The sequence below is a fragment of the Grammomys surdaster genome, unplaced genomic scaffold (assembly GCF_004785775.1).
Source record: "Grammomys surdaster isolate TR1022 unplaced genomic scaffold, NIH_TR_1.0 97, whole genome shotgun sequence".
NCBI classification, from domain to species: domain Eukaryota; kingdom Metazoa; phylum Chordata; class Mammalia; order Rodentia; family Muridae; genus Grammomys; species Grammomys surdaster.
The window spans coordinates 19,987,329-20,007,313 of record NW_021604576.1 but is presented as its reverse complement, the minus strand read 5'-3'; the positions used below and the strand labels follow the sequence as shown (position 1 = coordinate 20,007,313).

General features: G+C 36.9%; 1 protein-coding gene across 1 annotated transcript in view; it reads left to right on the top strand.

Annotated features, from left to right (window-relative positions):
- Positions 1–19,985, top strand: part of Orc3 (origin recognition complex subunit 3) — a 57,174-nt gene that overhangs the window by 7,981 nt on the left and 29,208 nt on the right. Inside the window, exons 4-10 of the mRNA XM_028781022.1 lie at positions 4,938–5,042; positions 6,015–6,163; positions 7,306–7,439; positions 9,382–9,541; positions 11,225–11,338; positions 12,699–12,832; positions 13,272–13,335. Of these exons, the coding sequence (XP_028636855.1) occupies positions 4,938–5,042; positions 6,015–6,163; positions 7,306–7,439; positions 9,382–9,541; positions 11,225–11,338; positions 12,699–12,832; positions 13,272–13,335 (860 nt within the window). The remainder of the gene's footprint in view (positions 1–4,937; positions 5,043–6,014; positions 6,164–7,305; positions 7,440–9,381; positions 9,542–11,224; positions 11,339–12,698; positions 12,833–13,271; positions 13,336–19,985) is intronic.

Genomic DNA, 19,985 nt, shown 5'->3' with positions numbered 1-19,985 from the left:
AGAAAGAAAGAAAGAAAGAAAGAAAGAAAGAAAGAAAGAAAGAAAGAAAGGAGAAAAAGCACAACACATAGACACAAATGTACAAAGCAGAACTCATAAACACAAAATCAAAAACCAAAATATACACTCAAAAGACCAATAAGACCAAAAAATGCCCAAACACAGCAATATGAGACAAGTCTCAGAAATCCCATTGAGTTCGTTTTGTGGAGGCCATCTGCTGGGTGTGGGGCCTGCCCAAGGGTGGTTAATATGCCCAATGAGACACCACTGGAGAAGACTATGGGTGCTTCTTAGTTAGGGTCGGAAGCTTATGGCTCATGTCCACCTCCACCTCTCAGCACTGGGGCCCTGCCTGGTTTGAACTGGTGCAGGCCCTGTGTCTACTACCACAGTCTGTAAGATGCATGTGTCAGTCTTATGTTAGAAAAACATTGTTTCCTTGGTGTCATTTATCCCTTCTGGCTCTCAGTCTCTCTGCCTCCTCTTCTGCATACCCGATGAGCCATTTAGTATAGAGTGTTTCAAAATTTCTCACAGTGCACATTATCTACTTGTGGGTCTGGATCTCTAAAATAAGTCCCCTCTACAGCAAGAAGAAGCTTCTTTGATTATGAGTGGGGCAAGGTACTGATCTATACATATAGCAAAATGTCATTAGGAATCAATTTATTATTGCATTTAGCAGAACAGTAGTATTTGGTTTTCCTTTTGGCCTAATGGCCTGTCTGTTTTCAGGATCTTGGCCACTGAAACAATGTCCAGCACAGGTTCCATCTCATAGAGTGGGCCTTAAATCCAGTTAGATAGTAGTTGGTTACTCTCATGTTTGTGCCACCGTTGCAACAGTGTATCTTGTAGGTAAGGCAACCAACATAGATAGCAGGGTTTGTAGCTGGACCTTTCTCTGGGAGCATACACAGTACCTTCCAGTACCATGAACACTAATCAGGAGGGGTGAAGTCTTTAGTTAGACATCAGCTTGACTTCTCCATGTTCAATAAGGTATGTAAGTATTCAGCAAGAGAGCCTTACTGTCAGTCTGTAGAGAGCAACCAATAAATAGCCTGGCAGTAGCCTGAATTGTTTGAGAGTCTCTGTCTTAGTTACTGTTTGTTCTGTTTTGGGAAAAAGCATCATGTCCAAAGTAACTTATTAAAGAAAGCTATTTAATTGAGAGCTTTCTTACAGTTTCAGAGGATTAGTCCATAATATCATGGCAGGGAGCATAGTGGCTAGCAGGCAGGCAGGCAGGCATCTTGCTGGAATAGTAGCTAGCTGAGAACTTAAATTCTAATCCAAGGAGGCAGCAGAGCGAGAGTTTGGGTCTGGTGTTGGATTTTTGAAGTGTCAAAGCACACCCCTGGTAACCAGTGACACATCTACTCTATAAGGCCATACTCCTAAATCCTTCCTAAACAATCCACCAACTGGGAATCAAACATCGAAACATATGTGTCTTTGGGGGCCATTTTTATTTAAACCATTACAGTTTCCATGGGGCCTCTTTGGCCAATGACTCAAGTAGATTTAACCTATTCCTAGAGGTTTCACTTAGTGGCAAGAGACCTGTAGTTGGGACTCTGGTCTTTCTTATTGTTTGGTGATTCCATTTAGAGTTCTTTCAAATATGTATATATTGTAAGAAGCTTCTACAGTAGTGGGTTTCCAGATGACCACTCAAATGGCACTTAATGTTAGTTGTCTGTTCCTCCCAATATTCCCTTCTTCATCCTCCCCTTTACTCCACATCTAATCCTCTCCCTGCAGCCACTCCCATGTCTCCCCATAAGTCTTCATTCTGTCTCTCCTTCTTTGGAAACTGACTCAAAAGAATGTGTGGGGATGTGCTAGAAGGAAGAGCTAAGAGGGCCCATGCATCAGGATTTGGTGGAGTCCCTAGGAAATAGAGGTAGTGTGTGGGGAGAGGCATCTGCAAGGCTGCTACAGGACTGGAGGCGAGGCTGGAGAGGGTGGAATTAAGGTCAGATTGAAATGGTTCTTAAATAATGTTTGATGTTGGAAATGAAACCAGGAGCTTTATGCATATGCAGCATCTATGCTTCCATTGAACTATGCCTGTTTTAAGTTTTTTCGTTTTGAAAATAAAATAGAATTTATCAGGGTTCCAAACATGTTCCATTGAGTTTGCTTCCAATGTGTTATTTCTTTTCTTTTTTGTTTTTTATTTTTTTGTTTTTTCGAGACAGGGTTTCTCTGTGTAGCCCTGGCTGTCCTGGAACTCACTCTGTAGACCAGGCTGGCCTCGAACTCAGAAATCCGCCTGTCTCTGCCTCCCAAGTGCTGGGATTATAGGCGTGCACCACCACTGCCCGGCGACAGTTAACATTTTAATGCCATTTTAATTCTATTTTTAATACCTTAACCCTGTTACTGATATTTAGAACATATTTCAAATTGTACTTGACAGTAGTCTGTAATGTTTTGGGGTAGGGATATATAAGACCCCACTGTCCAACAACTCAAAAAGCTGTTAATTCATGCCTGGCACTTGTAGCATCTAATGACTTAGGGTGGCATTGTCATCTCCCCCATCCCATTGTAAGGTAATGCCATTGAAACTCTTTTTTTTTTGGGGGGGGGGGTTTCGAGACAGGGTTTCTCTGTGTAGTCCTGGCTGTCCTGGAACTCACTCTGTAGACCAGGCTGGCCTCGAACTCAGAAATCTGCCTGCCTCTGCCTCCCAAGTGCTGGGATTAAAGGCATGCGCCACCACCGCCTGACTTCTTTTTTTTTGGGAGGGGGAACTCTTTATATCTGAATATAAATAAATAAGTTTTAGGAAGTTTCTGCAGTAGTAGAAACCATGGCCTTTCACCATGGTCCTTATGTTACCTGACCCCATCCCTTCCTTCCCATCCCCACACCATTTAACCCGTCCTCCATTTATTCCCTTCCCCCATTCATAGCATCTATGTCTGTCCCACTTTGCTGAACCACCCCTTCCCATGTCTTCTTACTAGTGTTCTGCCATCTGAGGTTATTCCAGTTTAAATGCACATATTTAAAGATTCAAGGCCAACATCACAAATGGGAGAGAACATGAAATACTTGTCTATCAGGGTCTGACCTCACTCAGAATTATTTCTTCCAGCTTCTTCTATGTACCTGTGGATTTCATATTTTCATTTTTAAGTAGCTTAATAATATTACATTGTGTATATGAACCACACTCATTATTCATTCATCGTTAATGGACATCTAGGTTCTTTTTGTTGCTTTTGTGAGTGAAGCAACAATGAACATGGATCAACAGGTTTCTCTGTAGTATGATCCAGAGAGTCCTTTGGGAGGATTATTACTGGATCATGTGCTAAATCTGTTTCTAGCCTGTTGAGGAACCTCCAACATTGATTTGCATTGTGGCTTCAGTTTGCTCTTCCATTAGCAGGGCATAACTGCTTCTCTTTCCCACATCCATTTGCATTTCCGATCTTAGTGATCCCATGACTGGGCCAAAATTAAATTTCAAAATCATTTTAATTTGCATTTCACCAATAGCTAAAGGTGTTGAACATTTTATTTATTTATTTATTTATTTATTTATTTTGGCTTTTCGAGACAAGAGTTTCTCTGTGTAGTCCTGGCTGTCCTGTAACTCACTCTGTAGACCAGGCTGGCCTCGAACTCAGAAATCCGCCTGCCTCTGCCTCCCAAGTGCTGTGATTAAGGGCATGCACCACCACCGCCCAGCTGAACATTTTAAAGAATACTTATTGGCTATTGATATTTACTTTGAGAATTCAATATTTAGTTCTGTCCCACAGTTTTTAGTTTAGGTTGATTGTTTTAATGCTTAGTTCTTACATATTCTAGTTCCTAACCCTCTGTTAGATTTGTAGCTGATGAAGACTTTTTTCCACGCTATAGGTTGCCTCTTCACTTGAATTATTGTGTCCTTACTGTGTACAAGCTTTTTAGTGTCGTGAGGTCCAACTTCTCAAGTGTTGGTCTTAGTATTGGTTCTAGGATCTTTTTGAGAAAGTCCTTTCCATGTTATAAGTACATTCCTTACTTCCTCTCCTGACAGGTCTATGTTTACATCTTTGAACCATTTGGAGTTGAGTTTTGTGCAGGATGAAAAATAAGAATCTAGTTTTACTACCAATAGATTGGTTTTGGTAGGGTGGCCATTTTCACAGTATTATTATAGGTCCATCAATATAGGTGATCTTCCTGTCTTTGGTATCTTCTTCAGTTTCCTAAAGTTTTCATTGTACAAATTTTTTACTTCCTTGATTAAATTAATACAAAGAGTGTTATTTATTGTTATTTATTGTTATTTTGAGGCAACTGTAAGTGGGGTTGTTTCTCCTGTCTTCTCAGTATGATTCTTACTCATCTGGAGGAAGGGTACTGATTTGTGTGTGTTAAATTTGTATCCTGCTTCTTGCTGAATCTGTTCATCAGCTGTTGGAATTTCCTGGTAGGGTCCTTATGTGTATAGAATCATATCATCAATAACAATATTTTGGCTTTGTCCTTTCCTGCTGATACTATTGTCACTTTAACTTGTTCTCAGCTTGAGAATGCGCTGTGGGCTAATCAGGAAGTAATTCATATCACCTTCCTTTAGATCACAGACTGAGAGGAGAGCCAATTGTGCTGTAGTTTTCTTGATTTCTAGTGAAAATCCTGTTTTTAAATCGTTCTTACCTGGTGCTTTACTTGTTCTTTAAAATACTCATTGCTGCCAGGGAGTGGTGGCGCACCCCTTTAATCCCAGCACTTGGGAGGCAGAGGCAGGCAGATTTCTGAGTTCCAGGACAGCCTGATCTACAGAGTGAGTTCCAGGACAGCCAGGGCTACACAGAGAAACCCTGTCTCGAAAAAACAAAAACAAAAACAAAACAAACAAACAAAAAACCTTATTGTTAAATTGTTAATAATAATGACATGATGTTATTATCTCATAGGCGTGAATGTCACGGATCATGATGTGATATTCAGAAGTCTAACAGAGACCCTTCAGAATAATGTCACACCATATGTAGTCTCACTGCAAGCTAAGGATTGTCCAGGTAAAGTAGAAATGCTCACCTCTGACCCCTTCCCCCACACTCTATGTGTGTTTCACTCATTTTTGCTCATTCTAAATCAATTTTTTTCTCACTTGAAAAGGCCATTGATGGTTAAAAAATAAGTAGTCCCTATGCAGAGCCAGACTTGAGCGTATAAAATGGTTAAATCATGAAGCGCACACAGTCTCAGACTCAGACTTGTTTGCATGTAAAGCCGTCATATTATAAGCTGTGCACACTGTCATACTCACATTTGTTGCCAGCTGGACTGATAATAGAGTTAATGTACTGCTTTTGTTGTGATGAATTACAATTAATATCTCAAAGATGTCTTTTAAAAATGATTGCAAATGAAGATTTATAATCAGTAACATAATTCATATAATCAGTAAAATATTTCATATAGCTTCTGTTTTTAAGGACCATGACATTCTTTTGTTCTTTAAAATAATGTAAATGCATGAAATTCCAAAAATAATTTATAATTTTCTGTCTATGTACTTAGATATTACTTGTTGATAATATACATACATTTTGATCTGATCTTAGTAAACTAGTGAAATATACTCATTTATTACATCTTATTTAGGAAGGATCTTATACAGCCTAGGCAGACATTGAGTATACCATGTAGCAGAAGATGACCTTGAACTTCAGGCCCTCCTGTCGTCAGAGATTTTAGGCATGGTTGACCATATTTGTGTTTATTTAGTACTAGGTGTCAACTTTATGACTTTGTGCATGCTAGGCAAGTACACTATCAATTGAATGTGTCCAACCCTAACAAAAGTCAATATTAAGGACAGGGTACTAATGAGTAATCGTAGTATACTTAGCATATTTCTAACTATATTGATGAAACATAGAAAAATATACTCCATGTAAGTATTGCAATCTACTGATCAAAGGTTTCAGTGGTTTTAATTTTGTTTTAAAGATGAGGTAAGTTTCCTTGCTTTTTATATTCTGCAGATGTGAAACATTTTTTACAAAAGTTGACCTCACAGTTGATGGACTGCTGTGTAGATAGAAATTCCAAGGAGGTGAAAAGTGATAAGACCGCCCAAAAGACAAATTATTCAATGGATTCCCTTTCTAGTTGGTATTCAACAGTCACACAGGTAAAATGAAACTGAATATTTGGTTAGTTGGCTCAGAATACTTTACATATATCACTCTTCTAATAAGCATGTATTTGTGAAGCAATAATAGCAGTTTGACGGTAGCTATTTTTCCTGAAGCTACTAGAATTTGAAAGTATTCTAATATGTAAACTAAGTCCTAGTAAGTGCTTGGATTCTTACGAGGACATTGTATTTGTGGGAGAATTCTATGTAATGACAAAAAGAAAACATCTGCAGTTGGTTCTGTTGCAGATTGTATTTTGGTAATAATGGCTGTAACTTCCTTACATTACCTCTGGTAGTCTTTAGTATTTGCTTTTGTTCAGTAGACACATAACACTTATTCCTGCTATCAGCTTATTCCTTTAGTAATTTTATAATTTTTAAAATTTAGTTTGATCCATGCTTAGAAATCTTGAGGTCTATTGAACAAAACAGCACTCTATAAGTAAAGTATAATTTAAGAAAATATAAATTTCCTTCTACTATGACCATCTCTATTACAAATGAATGACACAGAGATCCCTGGACTCCTGGGGTACAGTCATAGTCCCAGTTTATTGCTGGGTTACCATATAGCACAAGTACTGGGTGACATCTTCTATTCAGTGTTTTCGTTGAAATCATACATGTGATTTTACCTTGCTTTATGTAAGGATTCTTATAATAATACCTTAGTTTGATGTAAATGTTTAGATTGTTTTAGAAATCAAAGTCTTTGCAATTTAAGTCCATTATCTTTAAGTTTGGTTTGACCAAATATTTAACATCTATTTCAAGATGAAAAGTTTGTTATAGTACATTCTGTGTGCTTTTACATCGACAATACAACTTATGTTAGTGCATAAATGTGTATCAACAGAAAAAACGTCAGTTATATAGAAAAGTGTCTTTTTCCTATGTTTTTCAGTAGAAAATCCATTTGGTATTTGTTATAGGTCCTTCTAAACCTTTTTCTTACTGTTAACCATATCTAGAAACAGATTTTGCTAAGTAACTGTTAGAATGAGATACTATTTTTAGTTGGGAAAAATAGCAGTTACTGTAAAATATAAAGAAATACATAGTAAATGGCATTGTAGTATTGTTTGACTGGTAAGGCTTACTTTTAATTCCTCCGTTTCACATTGGTTTAAAAGAAGACAGGCCCAAAACTGACAAGCAAAAAGAGGCCAGCGTCTAGCCACTGGCAGTCTCCTCCTGTGGTGCTTCTCTTAAAGAGCATGGAGAGCTTCAGCACAAGCGTACTCCAAGACTTCATAACCATCAGCAGGTAGTTCAACTGCTACAGTTTTGATGAGATTGTCTATCTTCTTTTTCATTTCATTTATTATTATTGTTGCTATGTAAATGCGATGTGTATGTGTAGAGGTTGAAGGTCAGCTTTGTAGAATGGGTTCTTTCCTCCAACCAAACTTAGGAGCAGACACCCATAAGGCATTTCATACATTTGGTATTGCTTGACCTTTCTCTTTCTCTTTCTCTCATCTCTCTATCTCCATCTCTGCTTAAACTCTTCATAACATGTGACTTTGCTTTTAGGCAAAATTACCTTTTTCTTAAGACATTACTTTTATTTTAGAAAAAAATAGTATTCATTTTAAGACCAACTTAATGAAATTCAAAATCATTTTTGTAACTGAATTTTCAAAGATCTCCCAGCAAATTATTTTCTTGTTTTTTGAAATAATGTTGAAAATCCAAGACAAGTTGATCCTGATTTAGTTAACATACATAACTCAGGTAAATAGGTGTAAAATGTCCTTTATCTTATAAGGATTGTCTCCTTACCTGACTGTTAAACTGATATTCCTCTAAGTTGTAGTATTCTGTCATGCCTTTTTTCTTTCTGATTTTTATCTTTAGAGGCTTTGTGTTCCTTATAGCTTTACTGGCTAAAAATGTTTTCTGTATGACGGTATCTTATTTTTATATAATACTTCCAGTGAGTATTATTTTAATGTAGAAGTTTTTTAAAGCAATCTTATAGACTTAAAGTTGAAGTAACTAGGCCTATGTTACATCTCTGTGACATTTGTTTTCAATGTATATTTGTTAGGGTATAGTTAATTTTCTTTTGCATATTCTATATATCAACTAACATACTAAACGTTCTTATCTTGAGTGGGGTTGTATGAGATTTTTACCCCATTGATTTATGAATTCTAGATAAATTCACCACTACCACCCATACCCCAGTGCTGGGGATAGAACCCAGGACTACATGAATGCCTGAGCAAATTCTCTGCCATTGAAGTGTATTCTCAGGATACAGTCCTAAGACTTTTGTGAACTTCTTACCATCCTGTGATAGTGTGCTGCACGGCATATATGTTATTTATTTAACTTAGATTTTGTAGTACTGTGGCCCTCAAAAGTAAAGAACTTAGAACAGCTCTAAGAGTGTATAGCACTTTATTTCTATGACAACAGAAAGAGCTTCATACAGCCAGTTCTGGAAAACAATAAGAAAATGGAGCAAGCAGGTAAAGTGATCAGCCGTGATACAGACAAGGACGTGTGACTTGCAGAAGCGCTCACAAATGATGCCATTCCATCGAGAAGTAGAAGCCGTTTGTTTCTGTTTGTTTCATGCTCAGTATGTTTAGGATAATAATGTAAGGAAGGAGTATAATGCTTTTGAGCAATGTTCATTAAAACGATGACTTACATATGTATAAAGATAAGTATGGGGCAGTGGTAGCTCACACTTTTAATCCCAGCGCTTGGGAGGCAGAGGCAGTCGGATTTGTGAGTTCGAGGACAGCCTGGTCTACAGAGTGAGTTCCAGGACAGCCAGAGCTACATAGAGAAACCCTGTCTCGAAAAAACAAACAAACAAACAAACAAAAGATAAGTGTGTGTGAAAAAGAAAGCAGAGATCTGGTGGGCAAACATAAGGAAGACTACCTGAGGCTGAAAGTCGGTGAGGTTATATTAAATGCTAGTTGACATGCTGTTGTCTAACGTTGGTAGTCTAATCTCAGGGAGCATTTGGTCTTTCTGGATCTCTGTTCTTATTTATAAAAGAAAAAGATCTGTAAATGGCTTGATTTCAGGATTAGAATCTAGAAAATGTTTATTATTATTTTTTATTTTTAAAAGGAAAATGAGTGACCTAGAAAACTTAATATCTTAAAATAAGTGTTTTGAATATAATATATTGAAATATATTTACTGAAGAAGCTTCTTTTGTATTTTTCTCTAAAAACTAGTCATCATCTGCACGAGTTTCCTCTCATTCTCATTTTTGGGATCGCCACATCTCCTGTTATTATCCACCGGCTGCTTCCTCATTCAGTGTCATCTCTGTTGTGTATAGAACTGTTCCAGTCTCTGTCTTGCAAGGAATACCTGACAGTAGTTCTTGATAAGGTAAAAAGAAAAAATGCTTACCAATGACAGAGAGTGAAACCAAAGCTACTAGACATATATTATGTATCATAAGTTATACCAATAAATTTCTGTGTATCTCAGACTTTAACAAACTTATTTGCATATTTAAAGCTCTTACTCAATTATGGTTAGAATTATATTTTCTCTTTGCATATAGTTGCCTTCTCAGATAAAAATAAGCTTTATGAAAGCAACACTCATTTGTATATGTTCATTTTTGTTTTTATTAGTTGAAGAAATTAGGCTTTTAAAATGAATTTAGGAGTGAAAGTACAGCTCACTAATAGAGCACTTGTCTGTAATGTAAAGGGAGGCCCTGGAAATTCCTTATTACTAATAAGCAATAAGGCACTGACAGTAATAAATAAAATTTCACAAAATTTACATACTTCAGAGTATTACCAGTATGTTTTGATCTTATATTTTATATAAAGTGATTTAAAGCTTTAAGGTTTATTTTGATTTGATATATATGAGTGTTTGTCCACATATATGTATGTGTACCAAATGCATGCAGTACCTGTGAGGTCAGAAGAGGGTGTTGGATCTCTAGAACTGGAGTTACGGATGGTTGTGAGCCATTGTATGGGTGCTGACAATGGAACCCCAGGCCTCTGGGAAAGCAGCCGGTGCTGTTAACTTCTGAGCCATCTCTCCAGCCCTAAGGGTTTTTGTGGACTTTGACAGCTGTCATGTTGCTCTTGACAGCAGCTACTAAGCTAAGAGTATAACTGCTATAATGTTTCTATGTAATAGCACCATGACTACTGAATGCCATGCAAAGTCATTCTCAGTTCCATTAAAATATGTTTATGATGGTTGTATAGCTTAACAGTGACAACTTGTGTGTTCACCTATGAACTACACATTGCTACACAACACATAGCAACCTGATTTACTGACATGTTAGGAGAACGGTTTTCATTTTGGAATTCATTGTAGTCAAATGCAGTTGTCCTTGTGCAACTATTCATTTGGTTAAAAAGAGTCCTAGTATAAGGTTTGATTTTCAGATGTAAAGCGTTACTGTAGACCATTGGACACTAACTAAATAATTTAAAATTTCTCTATATTTTCAAGAAGAAAAATCTTTATTTTGTGATTTTGTGTTATCATTTGATAGTACATAGCTTGCTACTCTTTACTAATTTGGATTAGTAGGGAGAAAAAGAAGTTTTATCTGGTAAGAAAATAGTTCGTTTTTTGGTATCTTCTAGTATAAGACAAAGAGTTATGTATTTAATATGTATTATTTGAAGATTAAGAATTTAATGGAAGTTGGTAGTCCACTTTGGTTCAGAGTGTAGTCTGAGGATGGGAGTGGTGGTACTTGAGAAAGGCAGGCAGATCTCTGATTTTTTATTTTTATTTTTCATTTTTAATTTTTGGTTAGATACCCAGTCAGAGATAACCAGTTAAGGCTATCTGATGGACCCTGTCTCAAACAAACAGGGATTGTAATACGAATTGCTTTTTGGTGTTTTCAGCCTTAAATAAATAAGGTTTATGATTTGGTTGGCATATGGCTGTAAAAAAAAAAAGTATAGCTCCGATTGGGTTCATATCTGTTGTGTCACAGTGTAATTCTTTGTCTAGTTATTTATTTCATGTTCATGAGGAGTGGTGACTAAGAATCCTGACTTCCATCCCTGTCTCTTTCAGCTGCTTCTTACACCTCGGTTTCCCTTTAAATTAAGTAAAAAGGCATTACAAGTTCTGATCAACATCTTTTTGTATCACGATTTCTCAATTCAAAACTTCATCAAAGGACTTAAGGTAAGAAAATCTGATGAGTTTGAAAGTTCGCTGTCTAATTCTATTAAGTTTACATGATTTCAGATTGAATAGTGTGGCAACTGTGGCATTTTAGTAGCAAGATCTAGAAAAGGGAAATTTTACTTTTCTTTTCTAGGTTTTACCTTTTCTTTCTTAAGCAGAAGTCACCTATAGAAGATAGAGTTAGGATATCAGTAATGGATGTTATAGCTAGTCTTAACCATTAATAATCTTATATTTGTTTGTTTGTTTTTCAAGTCAGGGTTTCTCTGTATAGCCTTGGCTGTAATGAAACTCACTCTGTAGACCAGGCTGGCCTTGAACTCAGAAATCCGCCTGCCTCTGCCTCCCAAGTGCTGGGATTAAAGGTGTGCACCCCCACTGCCTGGCAATAATATTATATTTGATCTCATAAATTATACTAGAATTTTAAAATAAATTACATTAGGAGACTAGAGTGATCTATTGTGTGAGCACCTTAGTAGTCAGTGTACCATTTTTTTTTTCTCGAATGTGATAAAACTGAATTTGAAGGTACTGATTTCTGTTACTCTTATCAGTAGGTACAATACCTACCACAGCAGCATTACATTTATTTGAACAGATAGATCTGGCAATATAGTAATTTGGGGTGAAGACATTTGTTAGATCTTTAGGTAATATACTAGTCCCATCTATACTACATTTGCAATCATTTTAAGTGACTTCTGCAGTAATGTATCCAGTTAGGTTGTTTTCTTTTAGTATATATTCCTGAGATTACTTTTTCTGATCTGGTTCACAGAACTGTGGCCTTGAAAATATTAAAGTTGTATAAGTACTGCTGCAATGTTATTGTAACATAATTATTTAAATATTTATGTTTTACGTGTATGGGTATATTTCCTACGAGTATGTTTGTTCCCCACATGTGCAGTGCCTTAAAGGGTTCTCTAAACTAAAGTTACCAATGATTGGTAGCTGCCTTCTGGTTGCTGAGAACCGAACCTGGTCACCTTCAAAAGTAACAAGTGTTCCTCATTGTTGAACCATTTCTTCAACTCCAACCATACATACTTTAGCCCTCAAAAAAGTCTTAAGGATAGGCAGTGGTGGCATACACCTTTACTCCTAGCACTCAGGAGGTAGTGGCAGTCAGATCTCTGAGTTTGAGGGCCAGCCTGATCTATACTGTGAGTTCCAGGATAGCCAGAACTGAAACCCTATCTTGAAAAACCAACCAACCAACCAACCAACCAACCAACCAACCAACCAACCAAACCAACCAACCAACAACAACAACAAAAGGCCTAAAATTTAACAGGTAAGGAATAAAACATTTACTGTCACACTATAATAAATACCTTCATATTTCTTTCAGCTTTCTCTACTAGAACATTTTTATTCCCAGCCCCTAAGTGTTCTGTGCTGTGATCTCTCAGAAGCCAAAAAAAGAATAAATGGTTTCTCAGTTAATGAATGTGAAGACATCCGGCGCCTTCCTTCATTTAGGAGGTAAAAGTTAAGTATATTTAATTTGTCTTGTACTAGAGACTAGAATGAAATGAAGACTTTGCCTTCGGTTGTTTTTGAAGTTAGGAATGAAATAATAAGCCTTTCATTTTGTAGTATAGAGCCATGCTGCTTTTAATGATGGAATTTCTTTGCTGGATTTAAAATTTTGATATAACTATTTTTACTAATATTTTATATAATTTGCAAGTTCTCCAGAGTTATCTTTGAGAAATAACTCTTCCTATTTCTGGGGTTTATGGCCTCAATGACTTCACTATTTATCATTAAGGTAATCAAGAAACTGATGTCTTGAATTTATTTTTGAAAATTAATGAAAAAATATGGGAACCAATGTAGCTAGTTATTTTTTCTAACATGCTATTCAACTATATAATTGTTTAACATATCTTTTTTCTTTATGGGATACTAAAAATTTTAGGTACGTGGAAAATCAGCCTTTGGAAAAGCAAGTTGCACTGTTGACGAATGAGACCCTTTTAAAGGTAGGAGTGTGTGTGTGTCTTACTGCCTTGTTCTTAACTCCATGCAAAGAATACGCACTAATAAAGCATTCATTAATTGTATAAAAAAGTATCTGTATGTCATAATGTTTGGAGGATGGGGTACTCCTCCATGATGACTAACATGACAAAACCTTGTTTTAAAAGGTAAGGCTTTTTTTTTATCAAGGAAAGAAATTCTCTGATGTTCTATATTTGGAAGCACTTTTACATCCACCAAGAGCCGTATTGATTACATATATATTGTTATAAATAAAAGCATGGAGAAGCCAGGTAGCATAGACATTTACTGCTGAGTGGATGGAACTGATTTCATTTGAAGATATATTATTTATTACTAATCTAACACCAACAAAGAAATAATCTTACAAAGTTATGAGTTATGAAATGACAAATACTACATGTTTTCTCTCGTCTGTTATTTACATTTCTAACAAAGAAAACCTTGAAAGTAGAAGAGAGGACCCTTTTGGAGCAGAAAGGGACAAGTGGGGAGAGGAGTGTGACTAGAGAGCATGACTGTAAAGACCAATGTTCCATGTTTTGAAGCAGCCACTGTGTCTCCTAGTGCTTGCCAGTGCCTTAGCTGGCATCTGTTGCTTTGATGAGACGTCCTGACTAAAACCAAGATGAGGAAGAATGGGCTTATTTGGTTATGCTTCTGCATCACAGTTTATAATGGAAAAAAGGCAGGGCAGGAACTCAAGCAGGCAGTAGTCACAACTAGTAAATGATGGATCCGACATTAATATCTAAACCTCACATCAAAGCCCCATATCCTTTGTAGAATACTTTATTGAGAATGCATGGAAGCTGAGATGCCTAAGGTTCTTTCTTAGTGTTTGAGAAATCAGAAATGGGCTTTTCAAAAACTCTTGCAAGTTAATTCTGAAGGTAATTTATGGGTAGCTCAGGAAACTGCTTTATAGGTAGCTACAGCCTTTATATTCAGGTATCCCTGTCAACCTGCCTGGGAATCCTGCCCAACTGTGTGCTGCCACTATAACTGAAGAATTTGTCCCCAAATGCATAGTTTTGTCATTGTATATTTATGTAGACATTTGCATACATACATTTTAAAAAATGATGTCCCATCATCATAGTGAAGATAAGGTTCATTTTAGTGCTGTGGTCTCTCTGGCAGCTACATAGTTTATATTACTAGTAATGATTTATTATTGATGTTGATTCCTTCATGTCAAAACCAGTTTTCCTTAGTCTCAACATAGTTTTTGAATTACTAACCCTATATACTTTAAAGAAAATTAATGTGTTTGTATTGAAATCATATTTAAAGCTTTTGGCATAATTTTAGCCCTTATAAATTATATGTGAGCTGGGCGGTGGTGGTGCACACCTTTAATCCCAGCACTTGGGAGGCAGAGGCAGGCGGATTTCTGAGTTTGAGGCCAGCCTGGTCTACAGAGTGAGTTCCAGGACAGCCAGGGCTATACAGAGAAACCCTGTCTCAAAAAACCAAAATAAATAAATAATAAATAAATAAATAAATAATATGTGAGCTATGCAGAAGACATTTACTCTAACATGGTAATGCTTCAGTATTTCTATGCCTATTTGTTTAACCAAACACATTCAGAATAAGAAATAAATCTTAAGCATATTAAAGTTGGGAGTAAATTACAGTTAGAAAGAAGACCCAAGCCAGCAGCTTTGTTTTACAATGAGTAGGGTCTTGATAAGAATGGTTCCCATGGGCTCCTGTATTTGAATGCTTGGTCACCAAGGAGTGACATTATTTAAAAGGATTTGAGGTGTGGCCCTGCTGGAGGAAGTGTATCACTAGGGGTGGTCTTGGAAGTTTTCACAAGCCCATGTCAGGCTCTCTCTGAATGGTGCCTGTGATTGCAGAAGTCTCAGCCCCTTCTCCAGCACCAAGTCTGCCTGTGTGCTGCCATGCTCCCCACCATGGTGATAATGGACTAACCCTCCCAATTAAATGCTTACTTTTTATAAATAAGAGTTGTCATGGTCATGGAGCAACAGAAAACTCACACACAAACCACAGCTGAGCAAAAGGAAATGAAGTATCTGAGGTCACAGAACATGTTAGTTTCTCCAAAGACATTGTGGATAGGCACTCTTATATAAACTAACAACCTAACACAGGAATGCAACTGAGTGAATGACAGACAAAAATTATGAAGTTGGAAACGATAGACTTATTTTTATTATTTTTTTATTTTTTGGTTTGGTTTTTTCGAGACAGGGTTTCTCTGTGTAGCTTTGGCTGTCCTGGAACTCACTCTGTAGACCAGGCTAGCCTCGAACTCTCAAACTCAGAGATCCGCCTGCCTCTGCCTCCCAAGTGCTGGGATTAAAGGCGTGCGCCACCACTGCCCGGCAACGATAGACTTATAAAGGCATGTCACACATTAAGTATCAGTTTATATCCTAATATAAATGTATTTTTAAGTCTGTACCTTTTTAAAAATCGGAGCCAATGTTTACAATATGAAAAATTTTACATTCTAGGCTTTTGTCCTTGTAGAAAGCTAGGAAATCTAGGCCGTATCTAACAAAATAATAAAGTAATAGCTCATATTTAAGAGACTGAATGGGGCCTTCATTCATTACACTTTTTTTGAAATAATCTGTTATGTGCCAGTGATTAGCATAGATCCTAAGAATAGAAATGAACAAAAAAGACAGAATTCTTGCTTCATGAACTTACCATTCGCTCAGCAGAGAGACAAACAAGTAAGTGGTTTCTGCTAGTGGAAATGCTAGGAAGGAAGTAGTGAGTGTGAGAATCAGAACCAAATTCTCTGAGCCTGGGGAGTCAGGAATTTAGACAAGACCTTCAGCCTAAAATGAACTTAGTGAAGACTTAAAGAAAGATACAGAGCTGCCACTTAGGGCAGTAGAGGGAGAGACCTGAAGACCACAAATGTGGAAGGTGAAAGGCTGGTGCATTTGTGCCATATTTGGGCATTGGCAAACAGCTATTTTATGTTTGCTCGGATATGGTGTATAGCTTACATATACAGGATATAATTTTACGTTAAAATTCAGCATGAATCCTAAGTGGACTTCATGTTTCAACAGCAGAGAAAGACCTCTTTGGGGAAAACAGTAAATTCTTAGCCATGCTATATAATTTGTTGAAAAGAATCATCCTAAACACAATTATGAAATCCACTGACAATTGTGACTACTATATAGAAAAGATGCCCAAAGACAAAAAGGTTGATTATAAGTATATTCAAAGAAATCAGAAGATACAAATTCCAGATAAACAGATTAGTGCAATGAATTTAAATTCAATACATCAAGGTGGAATTCAATAAAGAGATAAATATACTAATGGAAAAATAAACAAATATTGGAGAGGGACAACAGTGTAAGTCTAATAGAAAGGAGAAGCACCATGGGAATCTCACCAGTAAATTAGATCAAGAAGTAGACGGCATATCTGAACTGGAAGACAAAATGTAAGAGGATTTAAAATTTTCCAAGAAAAAGACAAATACAATAAGTAGGGTAGGAACAGGATTTTCAAGACATTTGAGACACTTTGAAAATACCAAATTTAAGCGTAGAAGAATTTCATTCTAGTGGCATTAAAAACACTTCAACAAATCATTTCCCAAAATTGGAGAAATAGGTACCAGACCAGACAGAGGATGTTTCCAATATCAAATAAACAAGAGCTGAGAAGAATTCATCGCATCACATGTAATTAAACCACTAATATGCAGAACAAAGAAAGAAATTAGAGTACAAGTGCCAGGAAGGAAGCAGTACATTTATGTAGAAAAGCAGACCTCTTGAAATAATAGTTCTCAACACAAACTTTAAAGCCACAGTGGTCTGGACTGGTTTATTCCAAGTTCTGAAAGATAATAACTACCAACTCATACTGCTGTATTCAGCAAAATCATTTGTTATAATTGAAGAAGAAAGAAAAACTTCATTCTTTAAAATCAGGTTTAAAGAATCCTTCAGAATGAAGAGGAAGACAAACATCCCATGGAGCCATAGGGAATAACAGTTAACAGAGAAACAACAAACACTACAAAATCAACAAAATGACAGAAAATCATACACATTTTACAACAAAGAAACATTGGAATTGAATGATAATATAATTAGCATTGTATCCAGGTGCTCTAAAATACAAATTCTCCTAGCAGCCCATGGACCATTCTAAAGTAGATCATATATTAGGAGACTAAGCAAGACTTAACATAGAAAAATAATTTACTGTATTTAAGTTTTTTTGTGAATATAGGATGTGTGTGTGTGTGAATTCACATGTACACATGCAGCTTGTATACATGAGGCTCAGAGGACCTTTCAGCAGAGACTCTCTTCCTTCTCTCATGGAATCCAGAAACAGAACTTTGAGGTTCAGGTTTAGAGAGTGAACACCTGACCCTTGTGATCCTTCTTTCAGCACATGATTTTTTTTGTCTATCAGATTATGGTGTAATAGCACTGCAGTTACTAGCAATAGAAATTCAGGGATATCAAATAACACCATATTAAATAAGAATGAGGCCTTGAGAAAATCTTTGAGAAAAAAAAAATAAAAGAATACGAGAACGTGCCAGAACTTACACAGTGAAAACAGACCCAAGAAGAAACATAGCTACCAGGACCACAAATAAATAGCTCGATGATTACCTTTAGGTCTTACCAACAGATAACAACAAAAAGCAAGAATGAGCCAAGCATAGAATTAGCAGACATAGATAAATAATTAAGATCAGGGCAGACATTAATTTAAATGGAAACGAGGTTAGGAAGATATCAGTAGCAGGTCCTGTTCTGGAGTCTTCGGCCTCATTAGCCATGAGTAGTTGGCTTAGTTTACAATACCAGGCATGAATTCCTTCCTATTGGTCAGGCCTTAAATTCAAGCAGAGAGTGTTGGTTACCCCCAGGATTACAGTGCCATTATTCCTAAGCACAAGTTTTCTTAAAGTGTTTGATAGAAAAGATTAGTATCTCTTATTCCTTACAATAATACTCTTTTTTCTTTGTGATACTTTATTTTTAGAACTTCACAAATAAATACACTGTATTTTACATTATTTCTACCCCAAGTCTCTTGTACCTTTAATCCCCTGTTAATGACTTTATTTTTGACTACATTTTTTTTTTTTTAAATTTGGGGTGTAATTAGAAAGAGACTGCATTGTTTTGATGACTTCTTAAAACTACTATGTTTTTCTCTATAGTCTTCCAAGAAGGGCTGTTTTTAAGAGTTACTTCTAAAGTCATATGGTCATCAACTTTGGGGTCTATAAGCAAAGGTGCAGTGAAACCACCCAAATGGACCACACAAGGGTAGAAAGAAGAGTTTGTTGGGGGAACTGTTTGCTTCTAAGAATATAGGATAGGAACTTGGTGGGGAAGCAAGCAGAATTTTATTTGATAGTCATCAGGGTAGGGCCTTTGAGCTGCTACAGGCTGTTGGGATTCACTAGATGCCCTTGCCTGAGGTAGTTGATCCTTGAGGCAGGTAGGGAAGATAGTGTCTTTGGCTTATGAGATTCCTTAGGAATGCTGAATTTAGACCTCTGTTTACCCAGTAATAGTTCTTCAGGTTACTAGCACAGAGGCCTTCTGTTTTAGACATTGTCACCAGCACTGCCAATTTTATTCTCCAACTCCTGACTTGACATTCTAGCCTTTTGTTGATAAGGCACAATGGTAGTTAGTCCTCTAGTTACTTCCAGCTGAATGGCGACTTTGGGAGCCTCTTGGGTAGGCTAGAATATGGGTCAAAGGCAGGAGAATTAGGCAATGGTAGGATGTGGTTTAATGACTGTTGAGTTATTTCACTACTTCTCTCCAAAGGAACCTGAAGAGACAGGGAGAAATTTAGTACAAAGAGGCTAAAGACCAGTAGGCCTAGGAGGGATAGAAGTCAGGGCTGCAGACAGGACCACGGTGAGAATCTCACATCGGAGTCATCTCTTTAGAGTTGGTAAGCCAATCTCTTCAACACTCTTCCTTGAGGAAAAGGCAAGTACCATCCACAGCTGTCTACTGATATGATCTTATCAGCCAAACCGTTTTAAAATAAAGATTCCCCTAAGCTCCTCAATGGATCAGCCCACTGAAGCCCCTTTGATTGGGCAAGGGAGCTGAGCTGGTCTTGGACTAGCTGCACGGTAGAGGGGGTGAAATCTGATGAGATAGAAACAGGCCAGGGGAATCTTTATCTTAAAATGGTTTGGCTGATAGGCTCATGTCAGTAGGTGGCTGAGGATGGACGTAATCAGCATATTCCTGGAGAACGTGTCCTAACAGAGTAAGAGAAGCTAGGTAGTTATGGAATAGAGCAGTTTCCAGAGGAGATAAATTTCTCAACAGGATGCTCCCACATTAACTCAAATGGGCTTCAGAAGGACGGGCATGCTTTGGACCTAACAGGGCCTACTTTGCCTATAAATGCTACTAAAAATTAAAACCTAAGTTGACCCCAAGAAATGTACTCTGTGAATGTTGACAACAGAAGGAACATCTTGCCTGTTAGTATAGCTAGTATACTATTATTTGTTGAATTGAGGAAGAAACTCATTTTCTTCATTATGTCAACAAAAAGCCATAGTTCTTATCTTAAAGGAAATAAGAGATATTCTGGAGCCATTTTGAGTGAC